Source organism: Panthera pardus, unplaced genomic scaffold, assembly GCF_024362965.1.
Source record: "Panthera pardus isolate Hobbes unplaced genomic scaffold, ASM2436296v1 HiC_scaffold_8, whole genome shotgun sequence".
NCBI classification, from domain to species: Eukaryota; Metazoa; Chordata; class Mammalia; order Carnivora; family Felidae; genus Panthera; species Panthera pardus.
This window is the reverse complement of record NW_026527013.1, coordinates 23,054,193-23,076,768: the sequence shown is the minus strand read 5'-3', so window position 1 is coordinate 23,076,768 and position 22,576 is coordinate 23,054,193. Positions and strand designations below refer to the sequence as shown.

The following is a 22,576-nucleotide window of genomic DNA, read 5'->3' as shown; positions in this document are numbered from 1 at the left end:
TTTCCTACTACTCTCCCAGAGTAATAAGAACACAAAAGTCACATGTTCTTCTAGCTTAACACACTTGGATTGGAGGGGCAGAACCCCCAGCCCAGCACTCCCCAAAGTTTTTCATGGAATGTTAACAGGTGCTACCTGAAAAACTGATTCTTGTTCCAAGAAGTGTGGGAAACAGTTGGTTCAGTGGCATTCTTTCCTGTAGTACCTACTGGAACTTTGATTATGTGACTGTGTATTAGGAATCTCCAAGGGGCTGGAAGAAAGGCAGGGATGGGTACGGCACTCCCTAAGCATAGTGCACAGAGAAAGTTTTTCTTCTGCTAACCATCACCACAAGCAGGGATTCAGTCTGAAACACAATGAGGGATGAGTCTACTCTATGAAGAAACTGAAATTTTCTGAGGCAAAATCTGCACTGGAAGGTATTTAAGTGTTGGTGGTCCCAGAGCCAACAAGCATGGCGGGTAAGTGCCCTGATCAGAGGGCATTTTACACTCCGCTCAGCCTCACTGGCTGGACCTGGGTCCCCAGAGGATCCAAATAGCCAGCCTCACCCTCCCATCTGATACCTATGGATGCCACTCAATGACAGCAGGAGCTAACTACTGTTAGCATTATTTGCTGGTCCATGATCGAACAATTTTAAAAAAATCCATCTATTCTCCTGGACAGAAGAAAGGCAAGTCAAAGAGGAGCTTACATCACTGAGAATGTTGAAGGCCTCATTCAGAGCTATATCCAGCATTCCAATTCCTTTGGCAAACAGTTTGTCCAGATGCTCCCTGAAGTGCTGGAACGACAAAGTAGAAAATTCATTAGTGTCCATATGGTTACGTGATGCCAACCTTGGGTGTACACCAGGACCAGTGCATCCCAGGCCCAAATGATCATAGTGTGTTCTTCCCTTCAGAATTCAAAACATAAGAACTTATTCAATATAAAATTTACCTGCCATATGCATTTTTAGCTGTGATCACATTCTAGGGAAAGAATTCACTTAATTCTGGTGAAAAGTACTTAATTTATCTAAAATTCCTTCTTTCCTTTCCAGTTTCATCTCTCAAAACTTACTTTATCCTCTTCTACCCTCAATTTTTCCACTTCTGATCACTGCTGAGACTGTGTACGTGCTCTCCTCACTGGGAATCCACTCTCCATCCATTTCCTGGCTCCCCTGCCACATCTGGTCCCATCGACTTTGGAGACCTCACCCCCTTCCTGCCTTGGAAAATTTCCTAGACCCCCCATCTCTGACAGTGACTTAGAATGCTTCCTTAGTTGGGGGGGGGGGAGGGGGGCTGGGTGGCTCAGTTGGTTAAGTGTCTGACTTCGGCTCAGGTCATGATCTCATGGCTCGTGGGTTTGAGCCTCACATCAGGCTCTGTGCTAACAACTCAGAGGCTGGAGCCTGCTTCAGATTCTGTGTCTCCCTCTCTCTGCACCTCCCCCGCTTGTACTCTTTCTCAAAAAATAAATAAACATTAAAAAAATTTAAAAAGAGAATGCTTCCTTAGGACCCCATGCTGCACCCCATGCTCAGATATACCTTTCACTTAGCACTCCAGGTATGTAACTGCCTAGTTAGATTCTGCTCCCACTTGAGACAATGATGTTCTGAGACCAGGCATGTCTTGTGGCCTACTCTATCTCCCATGACGACCACATATCTGATACACAAAAGGTGCTCAAACCATCTCCAAAGAGCAAGGATAAAGACTGGGTCATGAGGTAAGAATTGTGATTACGGCAAGAGAGACACAGGCTAGAAATCAGAAGAGATTCAAGGAATTCACAAAAAGGGACCAAGCCTCTTCATAAACATCCCTAAGGCCCATCTGGCTATGTTGGATCGACAGAAACCCAGCATCAGCTGGAGAGGAAAGGAGGCAGAAGGAAGCAAGCCTGGAGCCCATTATGTTTCTGCTTCTCAACAAAGAGGCAAGAGCAGGTCCAGGCACGTGCTCAGGGCCACATGAGCTTGTGGCATGTCCGCTGACCCAAAGCCCGTGTCCACAGTGCCATAGCTGCCTGGCATTATTTTCCAGTTGGCCTATTCCAAAACCACTTCTGTTCTACCGAAATGAATTGGGCTCTCCCCAAAGGCATCCACACCCTCGTCTGCTAAAGAAACTGGATGGAAGAGTCACCCGGGAGGGAGAGGGGCAGGAAGGGCGTGCTCACGGAAAATGTTTGCTGGCGATTTCCTGGCTGAGGAATGGCTTTCTTTCTCTTCCATGCCCTGGGACCCTTCAATGCCCTAAGAATTCCATCAGCATTCAGATAGTGACACCAGCTCGTGATGTGTCTGCCCGAGAACCCAAAAACTGATCACAGAATAAGAATAGATCATAGAGACCAATCTTAGGACATGCTGATGGTCTAAGATGCTATTCTCCCTAGGCCCCCACAGGAGGCATCAGGGGCCACTGGTCATGCGAGTGGCTGCAGATTTGCTGGAAAACTGGACTGGGAAGTTTTGGTGGGCTCCTCACGGTGGTTCAGCTTTAATGGCACCCAGACCTAACACAAATCAAGGCTGGATTTGAAGTTGGCTGCTCACCCTAGATATATTCACATAACCCATAAGACCCCTGCCCAGGTCCATCCTTTCCTCATAGCAATCATACTCTCATGCTCACCAGAGCATGGAGTCATGAAAACCTGCTTCATAATAGGTCCTTAGCAAATAACATGTAACTGCATCCTCACAACAACCCTGTAAGGTTCCATCAACCCACTTTGCAGATGGGAAGAGTGAGGCTCAGCACCAAATTCACACACCTCCTAGCTGCCTGGCCCAGGTTCTACCCAGGTCTGCTTCACCCATTCTAATGCCTCCTTCTCTCTGCTATACATTTGCTACTTTTATATATATACACATATGTATACATATGTATATATGCCAGGTACTGGCCATGAGCTCTTAATCTCTACACCTGCGCTACAGGTGAGTCTACAGGTAACCATCAAGTGGCTTGGGTGTTGGGGGAGAGGAATGCTGAGGGCCATGGACCCAGACAAACCACAGGGCCAGGAACCAAGACTTGTGCTTCTCTGTTCTTCCTGCTGGATGCCCAACGCCCAGCAGGATGCCAAGCACATGGCATGTCCTTCACAAGCACTGACTGTACAAATCCAGACAGTTAACTGAATCTGAGGAAGCCCAGGTGTCCCTGGCTCCAGGTGAGCAGGAAGGGATCAAAACAGATCAGTCTGCCTTCTCCAAGAATAGCCGCCTATGGAAACCTGACTCGTAGGCGACTAATGTCTACCAGGAAGGACTTAGGCTCAGCAGGCATCACCTCAGGGTGGTCCCCACACACCCTACAGGACGCAGAGCATCATGACATGCCCATCACGCAGCTTGTAGAGAGGCTGGGCTTTAACCTGCCCTGGGTTCACATTGCTGTGGCTAGACCTTGCCTTCACAAGTTCATTCTATTCATCTGATGTCATTTCTGTCAACTGCATTTCATTGTGCTCGGCCACACAAGTTTACGCAGCATTGGTTTTTTTTTTTAATAACATAGCAACCCCGTTTAATTTTTCTTTAATCCATGTGCAACTGAATGTCATGTGCAGGAAGATTGCTTCAGACAATGGTTGTTTTTATTGTCGGACACTTAGAGTAAAATGCAATAACGTGTCACGGAATTCCCTTCAACCCAACTTTATAACAAGGTCCGTTCTGATTTTCTTTCTTTTTGGTACAAATCTGGTCCTTATATTACATGGAAAAAATATGTCCCCAGGTTAAGGGTTTCCAAACAACATCACAGATTAAGGACTCTCTCTTTGTGTCTTTCCCTCTCATGTCCCTCATGTCTGGACTCCGTTTTCTCCTGTTGTATACCTGGACCAAATCTGCTTCATCATCCTGGTCTTCCAATCTTCATTTAATCCTTGGCCCACCTGTCATTCTACACAAAACTGAGGCCTTGCCTTCCAGGGAACTATCTCCAGTGATGTGGCTCCACTAAGAGCTACTATGGCAGTCAAGAGCTATAGGTAGCCATCTACATTAAATTTAAATAAAATTTCCTAAAAACAAAAACTCAGTTGCTTGGGGTACCTAGGTGGCTCAGACGGTTAAGCGTCTGACTCTTGATTTTAGCTCACGTCATGATCTCACCATTGTAAGATCAAGTCCTGTGGCGGGGCTCCTCACTGAGCATGGAGCCTGCTTAAGATTCTTTCTCTCCTTCTGCCCCTCCCCTGCTCTCTCTCTCTCCCCCCCCCCATAAAAACAAAAAAACAAACAAAACTCCATTTCTCAGTCCCACCAGTCTCATTTCAAGTGCTCAACAGCCCCATGTGGCTAGTGGCTACTGCATTGGATAGTGATGATCAAAGAACATTTCCATCATTGCATAAAGTTCTACTGGACAGCACTCATCTGGAGACATTTGGGCAAGACTGGTTCTTTCTCCTCACCAAGCCACTGATCAAGAGTGAGTCAGAGGAAACTAAGGCTTATACCCACTGGATATGGGTGGTTTTTGCCTGTTCAACATCCATTCCCCTTCTTCCGATTTTCCTTCTCCACTAGTGCCTCATGTCATTTGGGTGAGGTTAACATCTTTCTTCTTCCTTTCCAGATCAAAGGGTAAACCCATTTATCAGGCTTGACCAATTTGTGAATTCCATCCTGAATTCCATGAGGCACCATCAGGCATGGGCATATGACCCAATCCCTGGGCCTCTACTGAAATGTGGGGAAGAAAACTCTCTCCACTGAGACTACTGAGAGGTAGGGAAGAAGGCTGGGCTGCCAGCAGCCATCAAGCCTCTGGGGAGGAAGAGCTCACCTGAATAAAGGTAAAGCCAATGAGAAAAGAGCCCATAATGGAGGAAACAAGGCAGAATCATGTGGCTTGGGTTCCCAGAACCAGGAATGCCTAGCTTTTTCAGGTAAGTGAGCCAATAAATGTGGTCCTTTGCCTGACCAGATCTAGCTGGATTTGGGCCGCTTAACTGAAAGGAAAGGACTTTAATGACCACAACCATCACAATGACTCTGGCTGGGACAATGCTTCCAAAGCCCTGCCCTTGGATTACAATGATCCCCTTCACTTCCTCTGTCCCCAGCCTCCCGTTTTTAATCACTGGCATTACACTACACGATTTACCTATGTCCTGTGAGTACTCCTGCCAGACAGAGTCAGGTACTTCATAGCACTCTCCTGGTGCACGTGGATTTAATGGCCACTGCTTTCACTACTCAAAACCTGGAGGAATTTGCTAAGGAGGAATCCTACCCACGTGCACTCCAAGGGCAGTGTCTGGAAGGGAAGGAAGGGGCCTGGCCGACTGCTCTGAAGCGTCTTCATCAATTCAGATTTTCTTTTCTCTGTCCTCAGCTGTGGTTGCTCTAAGATTCAAAATGTGTCATATTTAATGCAATCACATTATAATCACTGTATATAAGCAATTAGTATATAGAACCCATGGACTCCGGAAGAAAAAAAAACTGAACTGAAATTCAGGAGACTGAGTCCTAGTTCTGGTTGTACTATTTACCAGCTATAAGGCCCTGAAGCAAGTAGCTTTGGCTCTCAGGTCTCAGTTTTGCTGTCTGTGAAATGGGGATGAGAAAAGCCGCTGCATGGTGGGTGGAAGAGTGAGCTCGCATTGGTGCCTCCGAGTAGCAGGCAGAAGCAGGTGGCCTGAATTCCAAGTCCTACACTGCCACTCACCCTCCTTGAACACCTGAGGAAGACATCACCTTTATCTGGGACTTCGACTCACTCTTTTTTTTTTTCTTTTTAATGTTTACTTATTTTTGAGAGAGAGGGAGTGTGTGAGTGGGGGAGGGGCAGAGACAGGGGGGTGATACAGAGGCTCTGAAGTGGTCTCTATCCTGACAGAAGACAGGCCAATGTGGGGCTCGAACTCATGAACCATGAGATCATGACCTGAGCCAAAGTCAGACACTTAACCCACTGAGCCACCCCGGCGCCCCCTTCAGCTCACCTCTCATGCAAGGGGTATTGGGCTGACCTCCCCCTGATAATACAGGAAAAAAGTCATCTGAAAGAACAGTGATGACAGAAAAATGTGAGACTATCTCAATTTCACATTCACTAAAATAAATACGTGGAAAAAAAATCCTACAAAGCTTTATACTCCAAATGCCTTCGATGCCAACTTCCTGGTTTGCAGCGCTACCATCTAATGGGCCTTGGAAAACGACTTCTTTTTCCCTGTGAGGGCCAGGTTTGATTACATGGAGAAAGACATGTGGTTGATTTCACCAACACCGAGATCCGAACGCCTTCCAGAGCCAGCTACAGAGAACAGAAGGTTCAAGAGTGCCCGAGCCAGGAAGACATGCCACAACGGCATGCCAGAAGGTGGTCAGTTTTCGTTATTTTTCTAAATTAAAATAAACAATTTATTGGAAATGGTGACAGTTCCGCTTTATTATTAAACTTCAGTGAAGGAGGAGGAGGGTGGCTCTTTATCTTTGCTCCACGCACTCAGGCAGCATATGCTGCTGCTGCCCGGGAAAAGGCCTCGCTTCCAAAGCAATTAGTACAGCTTTATGCCTGGGGAGATAACCAAGAGCCCCACAGCCTCCCTCGCCTGAGTGCCAGCAGGCCCAGCAGGGCTGCTTATCTCCGTGAAACAGTCACAACATCCAGGCCAGCAGAGGGTCCTGGAGCAATAATCCTCTCCCTCCACCAGCATTTGATTTAGTTGAATCAATACTATAGTGCTCTCTGTGATACAGCAATCATGTTTTTCCTGTCTACATAATTATAACGAATGCTTGAGTCCTCCCAATTAAAAGCAGGGGACTGATATGACAAATGGACATGAGGAGACAAAACCATCCCCCATCCACAGAGCTGGGGGTCCGGGCTAGGGGGACTTAGGGGGAAGGCTAACAGCCACCAATCCACGATGCCCATCAAAGTCACTGGCATTCAGCAGACCTGAATCATATACCCACTAGGTGTGGAGGAGGTCACTGCAGCACCCCCGCCATAGCTTTGAAATTGCCTCACCCAAGTCCTCCAATGGCAGCCAACATTGGCCCAATGACAACCGTATGCTGGGCACCAGGTGTTTTGCATGCATTATTTCGCCTGATCCCCCTAAATGACTCTAAACGGTACTATCAGGTTCCTGTTGTACATATCAGCAAATGGAGTCCCAAAAAGTGAAATGTTTGCCCAGGATAGCAGAGCAAGTGTGAGGAAAGGGAGCCTCAAAATGTGAAGCCCCATACCTGAAACCCTGTGCAACATAACCCCCCCCCCCAACACTGAGAGCTCAGCTCCCTACATCCCTGACAAAGTACAGTCCTCAGGGGTGGACAGAGTCTATAGGGTCATGTGCAAAGCCACGATCCCATTCAGGGCTGGCTTCATGGGCATGTGACCTAGGCAGCCACACAGGGCCCCCTGCTTGGTTTAATGCTTTGCCATCACTGTCTTGAAATTCTTAATAATTTTACTTTTGAATTTGCGACTTGTAAATGAAGTCCCATGGACTAAGAGCATGCGTGTGAACAGAGCAGGTATAGGAAGCATGTGCGTGTCCGCTGTTCCTCGCTGCCCATTCACACCTAGCATCCATAATGACCGGGGGCCCAGAATCCTGGGGGACAGCTATGGTGCAGGCCTTTATCAAACATGCTTGACTTTATTAGGTCACTTAGCACAGTGCTGTCAGGTAGCTTAGGGTACATGTTTATTGACAAACTAAAATTATGAAGCTAAAAGTGAAGGTACCCTGTACAGGGTCTTCCACTGTCAGTTTTAGCAGTAATAGACACGGTACCCCTTGCCTTCTAAAATAGGGACGGAGCTCATGTCAGTCAAGTCAGCCTGAACAGACAAGCAAAGACTGTTGCATTCTCTTTTTTTTTTAATTTTTTTTAACATTTATTTATTTATTTATTTATTTAAATTTTTTTTTAACGTTTATTTATTTTTGAGACAGGGAGAGACAGCATGAACGGGGGAGGGCCAGAGAGAGAGGGGGAGACACAGAATCAGAAACAGGCTCCAGGCTCTGAGCTGTCAGCACAGAGCCTGATGCGGGGCTCGAACTCACAGACTGCAAGATCATGACCTGAGCCAAAGTCGGATGCTTAACCGACTGAGCCACCCAGGCGCCCCAACATTTATTTATTTTTGAGACAGAGAGAGACAGAGCATGAGCAGGGGAGGGTCAGAGAGAGAGGGAGACACAGAATCAGAAACAGGCTCCAGGCTCTGAGCTGTCAGCCCAGAGCCCGATGCGGGGCTCGAACTCACGGACCGCGAGATCATGACCTGAGCCGAAGTCGGACGCCCAACCGACTGAGCCACCCAGGCACCCCAAGACTGTTGCATTCTGATGTCAGACTCCTCATTGACATCTCTGTGGTCCACTGCCACTGAGCTCTGAGCGCAAACCACAGAAGCCTGTTGGTCAGAGACCCAGAGACACCTGACTTCTGACCTGACTAGGATACTAGACCACATGATGATTTAGTATAAATATGGACTCTTCATCCTAATATAATTCCTCCTGACAACACCCTTTCAACTCCATCCCTGAGATGATCTTCCCAGGCTCCAGCTGAGGCTGAGAAATCCCGTGGCTGAATTATGACTGCATCTTTTGGGCACCCACACATCAGGGACCTAGGGCAGTGCCCACACAATACAGTTTACAGGAAAGGCACACGTCCCGTGGCATTGCTACCTCAAAGCCCAGGCTCCAGTGAATCAGACTGTCATTTGATTCCAGCAGGGAAAGTAGACAGTGACATGGTGTTTCTCAAACATGAAAACAGAATGGCCCAAGAGGCTCGTGGTATTAAAGAGCAGACCCAGATGTTTGCAATTTGGGGGAGAAAGTACAGATACTGAGAGAACCTTGTCTGAGCTGATCCCAGTTTCTCCTTAACGTTGTCTATAACAAATTGAAGTGTCTGAAGATAGCAGCTGTTCGATGCTAATGCCGAATTGGAGACAAGATAGATCTCCTGGACATGAACAATGAACAGCATTTCAACATCATTTTGAGGGCAACAGCAGTATGTGTGCCAGGTGAGATGGTGGTGACGAGCCCAGAATTGGTGACTCTCTACAATCAGAAAACACCTGAGATGGAACAGGGGCCTGGAGCAAAGCCATCGGAGGCAAGGCTGTGTCCAGGACCACTCACTGCTGTACTGTGTCAGTTCACTGTCCTCTTTGTTAGGGTTCGAGGGAACCTGCTCAGGGCACCCCTGAGAGACTGAAGAAAGCCACAGCCCAAATGCTACTTGGACAGAAATATCTGCTTTGTGTCTCCATGCAGTACAATGGTGTGTGTATAAACAGCAGGCCTCACTCTTCGCATCTTTCTGACATTTCTGAAGGTCCAAGTTCATCCTCTATAAACTTTATGAAAACTTTGATTTGATTCAGCTTTGCTTCTTGGGGGAAGAATGCTTGCATCAGTTTCAGTGTGCGAGAGCAGACAGAAGTCACAGTTCCAGTTAATTCCAAACATGGTGCCAAGCTCCGTGGAAGCTTTGACTCTGAAGAGATGTGTATTTATAGTCAGCATCTAGGGAGAATGGAATGCAGATGTGGCCCCAGGGATGCCGAGGGCTCATCTTCACCAAACCGTCCCCTCCCTGTCAGGCTGACAGTCCCGTGCACATGGATGCAAAGTCACAGCCCAGAGTGGAAGCCGGTAGATGCCGGGAACACACATCTGGGGTCACCGTGCAGGGGATGGTGATGGATGTGCCCTGACCCACCCCAAGCTCGCCCGTTCAGCGATAGCAACATTCATTTCTGGAAGAGCCTGGCAACGACAATGTGACCCCATGAGACAACTACATGAGAACTTTTTCTGTAGAATCACTTGGAAGATTTCCATAGTTTTGTAAAACTTGTACTCAATTAAAGTGTATTTGTTTCAATGATCTCTGTAATTTGCCAAATTAATTACATATGGATATCAAACTTGTCTGATGGAAATCTGTGAATAAGCAAATACCCTGTATAGCATTGTGACATATTTTTTTAGGGATGTATCAACATTTGACCAGTCAGTCCCCTGCTGATGAAAATTTAGTTTTTCAGGGTCTTACTGTTCAGACGTTACTATAGTAAATATCCAGTACACATACCATAGTGACACAATGCGTATGTATATAGTAATAGCAGTATAACAACTCACAGAAAGGAAGTTATTAGGTCAATAATTTCTTCATTTATACCATGCAGGGTTACAACGAGAATTTAATGAGATAATCAGACAGAGTGCTTAATCCAGTCCAGCATATATACTAAGCAGTCAGTAAAGGTTAGGTTTTCCTAGTAGGGCACCGATGGCATTGTATTTTGAGGCTATGAAAGTATTTAAATCAAATTCTAAAAACAAAAACAAAGCCCCCCTACAAGTGTGCCTACAAGTGTGCAAAAGGAAAGTCATTGGCTCCTATCAGGGGAGGACCAGGAGCAAGGACTCAATGATGTACTCCAGGCTGGGTTCCTCTGTGTCTATCTCCCGGAACCACTGGGCTTCGTTCTGCCAGGTGGCTCTCAACCACACAGCTGTCTACATCACTGGTGTCACACTTTCCTGGCTCAGTCTGCCCAGTGGCCAGAGCTAAGGGTGCCAGATAAAAACAGAATGCCCAATCAACTTGGAATTTCAGAGAAGCAACAAATAATATGCTAGAAATGTATCTAATGTTTATCTGCAATTCAAAGTTAAGTGGGTTCCCTGTTTATCTGTTTTGCTAAATCCGGCACCATGACACCAGACCGATTTCCACAATATTTTTTAGCAGAAAAGTCCCCGGAAACACACTGATTAGCCCAGCTTAGGTTATGTGTCTGGGGCTGAGCCAATCAGGTGGTCAGAGAATGGGACCATTGACTTACCCAGGTCTGGATCATGCTCCCATTTCTGAACTTGAGATTGTAGTAGCAAGAGCTGGGGAAAGTCCTACTTAAACTTCACCAAATGGGTTTGGTAAAGATGGAGGGATTTCACTGATAGGAGGGAGGAGGGGGTGCTGGACAGATAAGAACTGCAGCACAGTGAATGTATAATCAGCTGTGGGAGAGGTGCAGCCCTTCACTGGCTTAGGCCACATTCTCAACGTACTGACACAGCCAGGAAAGCAAAGACGTGTCCACACACGCACATGCGTGCACGCGCGCACACACACACACACAGTTTCCACGGTGAGCAAGGTCTTTACTCTGCAGCATATTGACAGGAAACACATGTAAAGAGGAGATAAGAAACAAATGGTAGCTTTTCCAGAGAAAATCACAATATGCCTCTAAAATGTTAAAGGGTTTCTAGAAAAAAGGTGGTCCTGCGAATGGTCCTGCAAATATCTCAGCAGAAAGAATGTCTGAGATAGAAGAAAAGATATTACTGCTGATAACTAGTATTTATTGCGTGCTTTCCACACACCAGCCTTGGCTTGAGCACACACGAGTAGTGTGTCCTTCAAGCCTCATGGCAACCCCCACGAGATACTGCATTCTCATTGCTCCCTTTTTATAAATGGAGAAACAGATTCAGATGGTTCACATCACTTGACAAGATCTCACAGCTAATAAATACAAGGGCTGAAATTTAAATCTAAGCATTCTGTCCTTAAAATATATATTTCCTCCCATCCCCCCCAAAAACTTATTACAGAAATTTTTAATTGTCAACTCATGGTGAATATTATTTTATCAGCATCCCACCACCACTTTCCTCTAACTCCCGTATGGCCTCCAAGATGGCCTCCAATGATCCTCCCCTCCTGATATTCACAGCCTCATGGCGGGGGGGGGGGGGGGGGGTGTCCTCCAGGGTTGCTGCTCTGTGATCCAGAGTTGGGCTCTGTGATCAAGAGAATACAGCAGTGATGATATGCCACCTGCAAGATCAGGCTGTAAATGACACCATGGCTTCTGTCATGGTTGCTTTCCCAATCTCTGTTGGATAATTCACTCTAGGGAGGCCAACTGCTTTGATGGAAAGAGGCCTATGGATTGCCCACTGAAACTGAAGCTTCCAACCAACAGCTATAAAAGAACTGAGATCTCTTCCCAACAGCCACATAAATGAGTTTAGAAGTAGATCTTCTATCCTAGTCAAGCCTTCAGATGATCACAGCCCTCAGCTGACACCCTGCATGCAATCTTGTGAGAGACCCTGAGCCACAACCATCCATCCTCCTACATCCCTGACCCTCAGAAACTGTGTGAGACAATAAATGCTTCTTGTTTTAAGCCGTTAAATTTTGGGGTGATTTGTTCTACAACAACTGATCATTCAGATTATTGTGAAACATCCCAGACATCACATTATCTCATCTGTGAACATGTCAATATAGGTCTCTGAAAGAAAAGGACTTTTAAAGACAAGAGCCTAACAGTCATCCCACATTGTGCCAATCACAGCCACCGTTTGAATTAGGATCCAAATAAAGCCCCCACATTGTGCCTTGTTGAGGGGTTTCTTAATTCTCTCATGCTAACTCCCTTCCTTATTTTTCTCAGTTTTTCGTTAAAGGAACCAAGTTGTTTGTCATGAAGAGTGTCTCAGAATCCAAATTTCACTGATAACAATTCTCAGGTGTCATTTGACATGTTCCTCTGTCCCCTATATGTGAACTGGTGGTTACCTTTAGAGGCTTGATCAGATTCAGGGCTGACTACTTATGGATGGATGGATATATTTACTTCATTTATGCTACTGTTACTTCCCTCAGACAAATGTCTGGTAGTCTTCTTGTGATGTTGACAGCCATTGATGCTCAATGCCTAGATTTGTTCACTAGGGGTCACATTTCAATTCTATCAACGCTCATCGTTTATTAAAAATTTCCAGAAATTTCTAGAAAGAAAAGGTTCCCTTCCTGCACTTTATTTTTATTTTGAGAGAGAGAGAGAGAGAGAGAGAGAGAGAGAGAGAGAGAGCTGGGGAGAGGGAGAGGGGCATAGGGACAGAGAGAGAATCTCAAGCAGGCTCCATGCTCAGTGCAGAGCTTGATGTGGAGCTCGATCCCACGACCCTGGGATCATGACCTGAGCCCAAATCAAGATTTGGACACTCAACTGAAGGAGCCACCAGGCGCCCCACTTATTGTACCATTTAGCTGACAGAGGAACCATTTGTAGAGGAATGTTGGATAAATGCTTGCTACTCTTCATTTTATATTGGTTTCCAAAATAAATATTGGACCAATGGTGACCCTCTTTTTTTGGGTACTATTTTGAATTTGTGGTTTTGCTGCCTCTTATTTTTATTATCAGCATGGATTGTAACATACATCATGTGTTTTGATCTGTTGCTAATTTTTTAAGGAGAGACTCCCAGTAAATCCATCTCTGGTCAGTGGAAACCTCTTCCCTTTAGGGTTGCAACCAAGTCCTTTCACAAGAGTCGACAGCTTCCTGCTCTCACAATGGGCAATATGTGCCAGGTTAGTCTTGTTCATTTTCTGCCCTGAGCTAGAATCGGCCATTTCTTCAAGGAGCCCAATAAAACCCCCTTTGTAACCACTCACACTCCACAGCATCTGTGTTTTCCTTGGGTAACACCCGGGTAATGAGAGGGATGGAGGGACAGAAGAAAAAGCAAAAATGGGCTGACTGAAGAGTCAGAGAAGGAGCAGTCAGGTGAGAAGCTCATGAAGGGCATAGAATGTGGGATGAATCTCACTCCAATAACATGGACAGCCCATGATTAAGAATCCTTGAAATGTCACATACTATACTTGATCAATTAATAAGCAAGAGCAGATCTGGTGTATAGACAGCAATCAGTAAGTGACACCAGTATATGCAAGAGTAACAAAAGCCATCAAGGAAAGGCTTACAGTAGTTTGATGCTACACAGTAGGAGCACTAAGGGAGGGCCCAGAGACAAGTTGACTAGGACATGAGAGTCATAGGTAGAGAAACAGCATGTGCCAAGATCCTGTGGCAGGACGAAACAGCTCACACTTAAATGATTGTAATAAACTCACTGAGCACAGAGAGGGAAAAGAAGCTTGGGCCTGGAGAGCCAGGAAGGAGCCAGACATGGTAGGAACTTGTAGGCAACATCCAGGACTGTTTTCAATGAATTATTAATTAGAGGCTGTTAAGGATCAGAACTCAGAGCTAAGACAGAATGCCATAATATGGAACAAGAAGCCTTTCCCAAGGACTCCCAGATCAGCGGCAGGGGGGCCATGAGAGTAAACCAAAACACAGACCTCAAAGAAGAGGTGACAGAGGCCCAGGGCCATTCACACACTGAAAAACAAACTGCAGTAATCCACAGGAAATGGACACATGGATCCTCATCACAGGACATGAGGTCAACACAGAGCTTTATAGATAACATGCATCTTCATATTCCAGGAAATTTAAGATTCAGTCACTGGCCAGGTGAACAAAATAGCAGAAGAAATCTCTCTAGCAAAGAATTTTAAGACATGTGAATAAAGGAACTTTTTAGATTCACTGTCATTGTAAGATTAAATATCCAAGTTGTTGTTTAAATATCCAAGTTCTTTTTCCCAAAGAAAATGCCTCTTTTACAAATGTGCAATCTACCAGACAGGTAAAAATGCAAATTAATAAACATGTATATTATAAGAAACCTTGTGGCTCAAAGTGACAGATCAACAGAATTATCAACTGTGCTAAATTCTACTACTTTGGTCTCTTTCCTGGGGACAGTCTCACAAGGTTCCTTATCTGTATCCACCTGTGCAGATCACCCATGCTGCTCATCTTCATGTCCAGCCACAGAGGCACTGAGGCCACTGCCCGTGTCCACCAGCCACCGAGGATGCGGGGGCCCATCCTCAGCACACAGACGGCTGGTCTGAAGAAGGCAGGGTTGAATCATGTCCTACCTGCTGCTGGCATGCCAGTCACTTCAGCTGGCTCAAAAATGAGTTTCTCCGGGGGCGCCTGGGTGGCTCAGTCGGTTGGGCGTCCGACTTCAGCTCAGGTCATGATCTCACGGTCTGTGAGATCCCCGCATCGGGCTCTGTGCTGACAGCTCAGAGCCTGGAGCCTGCTTTGGATTCTGTGTCTCCCTCTCTCTCTGCCCCTCCCTCACTTGTGCTCTGTCTCTCAAAAATAAATAAATGTTAAAAAAAATAATAATTAAAAAAAAACAGGTTCCCCAAACTGAGGGTTGCTGGAGGGGGGTTGGGGGGGGGTAGGTATGGGCTAAATGGGTGATGGGTACTAAGGAGGGCACTTGTTGGGATGAGCACCGGGTGTTATATGTCAGTGATGAATCACTAAATTCTATCCCTGAAATTATTATTATACTATATGTCAACTAACTTGGATTTAAATTTTAAAAAAGTAATTAATTAATTAAAAATTAAGAAAAACAAAAAGGTTCTCTCGTAGTAATCAGCCAACTGGGTGTCCTCAACCTAATTAGCTGGCCTCACCCCTTCCTGCAGCTGGTTGTCCTCCCTGGTTGTCAGAGCATTTTCTTGGTGCCCTGGAGGTTATCTGCTTCTCCTCCTGGTAGGCAGTAGGTTTGATGAGTTTAATTTAATCTCTATTCACCTCTGATTGAAATTAAAGGGACTCTACGAAGAAAATCATTATTCCCATCAGGTAGTGAAAAAAGCAAAGTATGTTAATCACCTGACATCTGGATACTGTGCTTCACAAATATAATCAAGGCAGGAGCAGAAGGAGGTCCATTATTTGGGGTTCAGGCCCTCTCTGGACCACCCCTGACTTTACCTGCACAAAGTCTATTTGCCATTTTCCTCTGTTGCATTGGGTCCTTCGGCCGCTTCTGATTCCAGGTGAGCTATAATTACAAGTCCCCAGCACTAGTGATTAATGTGATGGCAATATAGGAGAGGGTCTCCTGGATCAATCTAGAGAGGGCCCCTGTAGTCTGCCAAGGTCAAAGGTGTCCTGGCCAAGAAAGGTCTGGCCATTAAAGAAAAGAAGAAATTCTCTTCCAACTGGGAGCTCTTTAACACAAGCCACCTTATCAGCTCTGCAGGTTGTCAGGGTGTGAGCCCTGCTTCACTCCCCGAGGAGAGCAGAGGAAGTAGGGGAAGGAGGCCCGCTGAGAGAGGGATCAGGCTGGCACGACAATAGGACAAGACGATGGGGATACCAGCATGCTTTCTTTAAACCTGTCCTTTTAATGTGGGCCTTCAGAGAATGTGCTACACACTAAGAGCAAGTTAATACGATGCCTAATCTTCTAAACAAGATAAAACACAAGCACCCTTCTAACATTATGTGTGCTGAATTCGTTTATTTCAAAAAGAAAATGCCACATGACTCAAATAAGGAATTCTGCAATAGGCACTGACTGATTTGATTTGATTTGATTTTTGACTCTTCTCCCTCTGCACCCTGCCAAAATCCGAATGTCCTCTTCAGGGTAGCACCATTTATTACATACAACCTTCCCTAAGATGGTAATTCTGGTCCAAGTCTACAAAGATTCTTCTGAGTATTCCAACCCTTTTAGAGAAAAGAATGGATGGCCACATGCCTCGGGCCTCATCCTTCCATGTTTCTAGATTTATGGAAACTTCTTTGAGCACAAGAGCAGGCATACTAAATTAACAAGCTGGCCTCTCTGGTCAGCACGGTAGATGAAATATGACTTCATTGGTGAATGATTTGACTCAAAGGGGCATCCTAAGGATCTTGAGGACAGAGACAAAAGACCACCCAGCTAAGGTGGTGCCAAGAATTTAGAGAGAGTCATTTAAGAGCTGCTTAACAATGATCTTTCAAATAACTTCCTGAAACAGAAATACAGTCTGAGAAGTGGTCAACAATTAATCTTCACAGATGGCATGATACTCTATGTGGAAAATCCAAAAGGTTTCACATAAAAACTTTGAGAACCGATACATGAATTCAGAAGAATCTCAGGATATAAAATCGCACAGAAATCAGTTGCATTGCTATACACCAATAATGAAGCAGCAGAAAGAGAAATCAAGGACTCGATCCCATTTACAATTGTACCAAAAACCATAAAATACCTAGAAGTAAACCTAACCAAAGAGGTGAAAAATCTATATACTGAAAACTATAGAAAGCTTATGAAAGAAATTGACGAAGACACACACACACAAATGGAAAAACATTCCATGCTCCTGGATAGGAAGAAAAAATATTGTTAAAATGTCGATACTACCCAAAGCAATCTACATATTCAATGCAATCCCTATGAAAATAACATGAGCATTCTTCACAGAGCTAGAACAAACAATCCTAAAATTTGTATGGAACCAGAAAAGACACTGAATAGCCAAAGCAATCTTGAAAAAGAAAACCAAAGCAGGAGGCATCACAAGCCCAGACTTCAAGCTATATTACAAAGCTGTAAGCATCAAGACAGTAAGGTGCTGGCATAGAAACGGACACACAGATCAATGAAACAGAATAGAGAACCCAGAAATTGACCCACAAACATATGACCAATTAATCTTTGACAAAGCAGGAAAGAATATCCATTGGAAAAAAGACAGTCTCTTCAGCCAACGGTCTTGGGAAAACTGGACAGCGACATGCAGAAGAATGAACCTGGGCCACTTTCTTACACCACACACAAAAATAAACTCAAAATGGATGAAAGACCTAAATGTAACAGAAAGCCATCAAAATCCTAGAGGAGAGGGGCGCCTGGGTGGCTCCGTTCCACTTCAGCTCAGGTCATGATCTCTCGGCTCTTGAGTTCAGCCCTGACGTTCATCATGACGTCAGCTCTGTGCTGACAGCTCAAAGCCTGGAGCCTGCTTCCGATTCTGTGTCTCCCTCTCTCTCTGCCCCTCCCCCACTCACACTCTGTCTCTCTCTCCCTCAAGAATAAATAAACATTAAAAAAAATTTTTTTAATCCTAGAGGAGAAAACAGGCAACAACCTCTTTGACCTTGGCCGCAGCAACTTCTTACCTGACATGTCTCCAGAGGCAAGGGAAACAAAACCAAAAATGAACTACTGGGACCTCCTCAAGATAAAAAGCTTCTGCACAGCAAAAGAAACAATCAGCAAAACTAAAGGGCAAGCTATGGTATGGGAGAAGGTATCTGCAAATAACATACCACATAAAGGGTTAGTATCCAAACTCTGTAAGAACTTAACAAACTCAACACCCAAAAAACAGACAATCAAATGAAGAAATGGATAAAAGACATGAATAGACACTTTTCCAAAGAAGAAAACCAGATGGCTAACAGACACATGAAAAAATGCTCAACATCACTCATCATCAGGGAAATACAAATCAAAACCACAATGAGATACTACCTCACACCTGTCAGAATGGTTAAAATTAACAACTCAGGCCAACAACGGGTGTTGGCAAGGATGCAGAGAAACAGGAACCCTTTTACACTGCTGTTGGGAATGCAAACTGGTTCAATCACTCTGGAAAACAGTATGGCGATTCCTCAAAAAATTAAAAATAGAACTCGCCTATGACCCAGCAATTGCACTACTAGGTATCTGTCTAAGAGATACAGGGATGCTGTTATCAAGGGACACATTCACCCCCATGTTTATAGCAGCACTATCAACAATAGCCAAAGTATGGAAAGAGCCCAAATGTGCATCGACTGATGAAAGGATAAAGAAGATGTGGTTTATATATATAATGAAGTATTACTCGGAGATCAGAGAATGAAATCTTGCCATTTGCAACAACAGGGATAGAACTAGAGGGTATTATGCTAACAGAAATTAGTCAGAGAAAGTCAAGTACCATATCATTTCCCTCAGGTGGAATTTAAGATACAAAACAGATGAACGTAAGGGAAGGGAAGCAAAAATAATATAAAAACAGAGAGGAAGACAAACCATAAGAGACTTAAATATAGAGAACAAACAGAGGGTTGCTGGCAGGGTGTTGGGTGGGGGGAAGGGCTAAATGGGTGATGGGCATTAAGGGACACTTGTTGGAATGAGCACTGGGTGTTATATGTAAGTGATGAATCACTAAATTCTATTCCTGAAATCATTATTATACTATGTGTTTACTAACTTGGATTTAAATTTAAAAAAAAAAATCATGTGACTCTAGGGTGCCTGGGTGGCTCAGTGGGATAAGTGACTGACTCTTGGTTTTGGCTCAGGTTGCGATCTCAAGGGTTCATGAGATCAAGTCCCAAGTTGGTCTCTGCAATGACAACGCAGAGCCTGCCTGGGATTCTCTCTCTCCCTCTCTCTCTGCCCCTCCCCTGCTCGTGTACTCTCTTTCTCTCCCTCTCAAAATAAATAAACTTAAAAAAAAAAAAAAAGAAAGAAATGTCATGTGACTCAAAATCCCAGCTCAGCTCCATGTAACTCCCACACATGAAATGCCATGCACAGAGCACAATTTTAATGTATTTAATCCAGTCTGGCTGTGTCCATACTTTGCCCTGGCCCATAGTGCCTTGGAGAGAAAGCTTTCCAAGTTATTGCCGCAGGAGGCTTGGCCGAGCCACGGGATCAGACTCCCAGATGCATCCCTCACCTACACATTCTTCCCTGTGCTCTGGGATGAGACTGGGCCATCCCACGCATCATGACCACATACTTGCAAAGTATAGCAACGCACTTTTGGGGGAAGGAGAAACCGTGAAAAGTAGATATCAGAGGTGTTTGAAAAGAAGATCCACATGTAGGCCCTGAAAAACTCTGGAACATAGAAGACAGACAGTCACATCTAGTGTCTCAAATGCAGCAGTTTTCAAACAAGCCTGTGTTAAAGTCTATCACACAAGCCCCCACTGGATCAGAATCTTGAGTTGGGCAGGGGATGGAAACAGACTTTTTTAAAAGTATTACATGTGGTTGTTCTATGCACTTTTGATTAAAATCTGTTGCTTTAAAGAACGTAAAATTTAAATGAGCAGCTTATACCGAAAAACAGACAGACAAAATCAACAAAGTAAAATTTAGGGTATTTATTACCATAGTTGTAAAATACTTCTAAGAGCTACCAGGGGTTAAATTGTGTTCCCAAAAAGATACGTTTAAGTCCTAACCTCTAGTTCCTTAGAATGTGACTTTATTTGGAAAGAGATCTATTGCAGACGTAATAGTGAAGATGAAGTCATTAGGATGCGCCCCTAATACAGCCTGGCCAGTGTCCTTATAAGAGACACAGACACACACAGGGAGAAAAAAAGACAGCCTTGTGATGAGCGGGGCAGGGACTGGAGTGACTCACACATCTACAAGCCAAGGGTGCCAAGGCTTGCTGGCCACCATCACAAGCTAGAAGAGACAAGGAAAGAGTCTCCCTAACTGGCTTTAAAAGGCCCATGGCCCTGCTGATGCCTTGATTTTGGACTTCAACCTCTAGACACGTGAGGCAATAAAGTTCTGTTGTGTCAAGGCACCCAGTCTGTGATATTTTGTTACAGCAGCCCTCGCGAAGGAACACAGCACCTTTTCCCAAGCTGTCACCCACAAACCTTACTTGATTAAATGGTGTTCCTAGAAAAAGTTTGGAAATGCTATAAAATGAATTATCTAACGCTTCTAAAGAGTCACAACCCACGTATTTCAAAAGGCTCTGGGCAGTCTTGCAGCAAAGAAGTTTATTTAAATTTGTTTAATCTGTCGTTTCTAAGTTTTATTTGATCACAAAACCTCCACCTCCATGTTCCCCATAAGCACCTCTATTCACATCTTGTCACAGAACTACTGTTTCCTCAAATATATTTTTAAGACATAGTGGCTTGGACAATTAAAAACACGGGAAGTATGGTGCAGACTTGTGACAAACAAGATTGGGTGCTAGATTTCCATGCCAACCTCCTCACCTGACATGCAATCAGCACTTAAGACTTTTCTAACACCTTCAGATCCTACAGGAGTTATTCTCTGTATGTGTGTGCTAGGGCTGTGTGATATTGTGACTTCAAGTAAGAAAGAGATATTTGGCCTTCATTCATCACTATTGTTGGCACAGGTCCCCTAAAGCCATTGGCATTTCCTATGTGATAAGAGCTACAAGGTAAAAAGAGTTTCTTTGTTATTCATTATAAGCCCCTTTCAGCTACACCCAAGTTTATGTTAATGAGGTGACTTTTGGAAAGCCCCAAAAGATGGGGGCTGGTTGTCAGGGAAACCAACCGAAATTAGAGGGTTGGAACTGGAGCCTTCCCACACCCAAGACCTCCAGTTCAGTCACCAAGGGACAATGACATAATCAGTCGTATATGTATATAATGAATCCTCCATAAAAGCGCAAAAGGACAAGATTTGGAATTTGGAGAGCTTCTGAGTTGGTGAACATGTGGAGGTGCCGGAAGGGAGGGAGGGAGGGGGAGAGAGAGAGGGAGAGGTTCTGAGAAAGTGGGGGGCAGGGAGAGCATGGCCCCTTCCCACATACCCTGCCCTGTAGATCTCTTCTACCTGGCTGTTCCTGAGTTGGGTCCTTTGTAATAACCAGTAATCTAGTAAGTAAACTGTTTCTCGGGAGTTCTGTGACCTGCCATCAAATTAACTGAACCCGAGGAGGGTGTGATGGGAACCTCTGATTTATAGCCATTGGGTCAGAAGCACAAGTGACAACCTGAACTTCAAACTGGTGTCTGAATGGGGCAGTCTCATGGGACTGAGCCTTCAATGGGAGGTTCTGATGCTATCCCTGGGTAGACAGCTGCATCTGTGGGACACCCGGTCAGTGTCCAGTGAGAACCGGAGAACTGCTTGGTGGTGGAGGGGCCGCCATGACAAAGCGCCACAGACTGGGCAGCTTCAGTAACAAAAGTGTATTTTCATACAGTTGTGGAGGTCGCAAGTCCTAGATCAAGGTGTGAGCAGGGCTGGTTTCTCCTGGGGCCACCCTCCTTGGCTTGCTGCTGGCACCTTCTTGCCGTGTCCTCACATGGCCTTTTCTCTGTGCGTGCATCCCTGGTGTCTCCTCCTCTTCTTAGAAGGACAGCCCTCATCTCAGATTATGGCCCCACTCGCATGACTTCATTACTTTAATTACCTCTTTAAAAGCCCCAACTGAAAATATAGTTACACTGGGAGTTAGGGCTTCAACATAAGGATTTTAGGGAAACACAGTTCAGTCTGTTACACTCTTCCAGCTGTTCAGTCAGGGGGCATAGGTCTCTGTTTTGCAGGTAAAAAAAAAAACAAAAACAAAAAAAAACAAAAACCAAAAAAACAGACCAGAGAGGTTAAGTAAGTTGCTCATGGTCACCAGTAAATATCAGAGCCTAGATCACAACTCAACAGCCTCAAAGCCAAGGGTTCCTTTTCTTTCCCCACACTGCTCTGCCCCCTACTCCCAGCAAGCTGCTTCTGTGGTAAGGGAGACTCTAATAACGTGTGATAGATTAAGCATCCTCTTTAATGCATTCTTATTGCTTTCTTGTGAAAAGAAATTTGAAAAAGACACTTTTAAATCTGCAAGAGCCAGTTCATCCCAGCAAGTCAAAACCCACATCTTTCAGCAATACCATCGGGATTCTCAGCAACGTGGTCTATTCACAGTGTGGTCTACACTGGTGTTTGTATCTCAAAGCTTGGTAAGGGAGGAGGAACCGAGTTAAATGCACAGACTCTGGAGCCAGGCCACAGGTGTTCGAAACCGTGTTTGCGTATGATGTTGGTA

At 45.0% G+C, this 22,576-nt stretch overlaps 1 protein-coding gene across 4 annotated transcripts in view; it reads right to left on the bottom strand.

Annotated features, from left to right (window-relative positions):
* CACNA2D3 (calcium voltage-gated channel auxiliary subunit alpha2delta 3) overlaps nucleotides 1-22,576 on the bottom strand; it is an 859,023-nt gene that overhangs the window by 401,480 nt on the left and 434,967 nt on the right. For all 4 annotated transcript variants that reach the window (XM_053897956.1, XM_053897957.1, XM_053897958.1 and 1 more), the window contains one exon: nucleotides 701-790. In XM_053897956.1, the coding sequence (XP_053753931.1) occupies nucleotides 701-790 (90 nt within the window). The remainder of the gene's footprint in view (nucleotides 1-700; nucleotides 791-22,576) is intronic.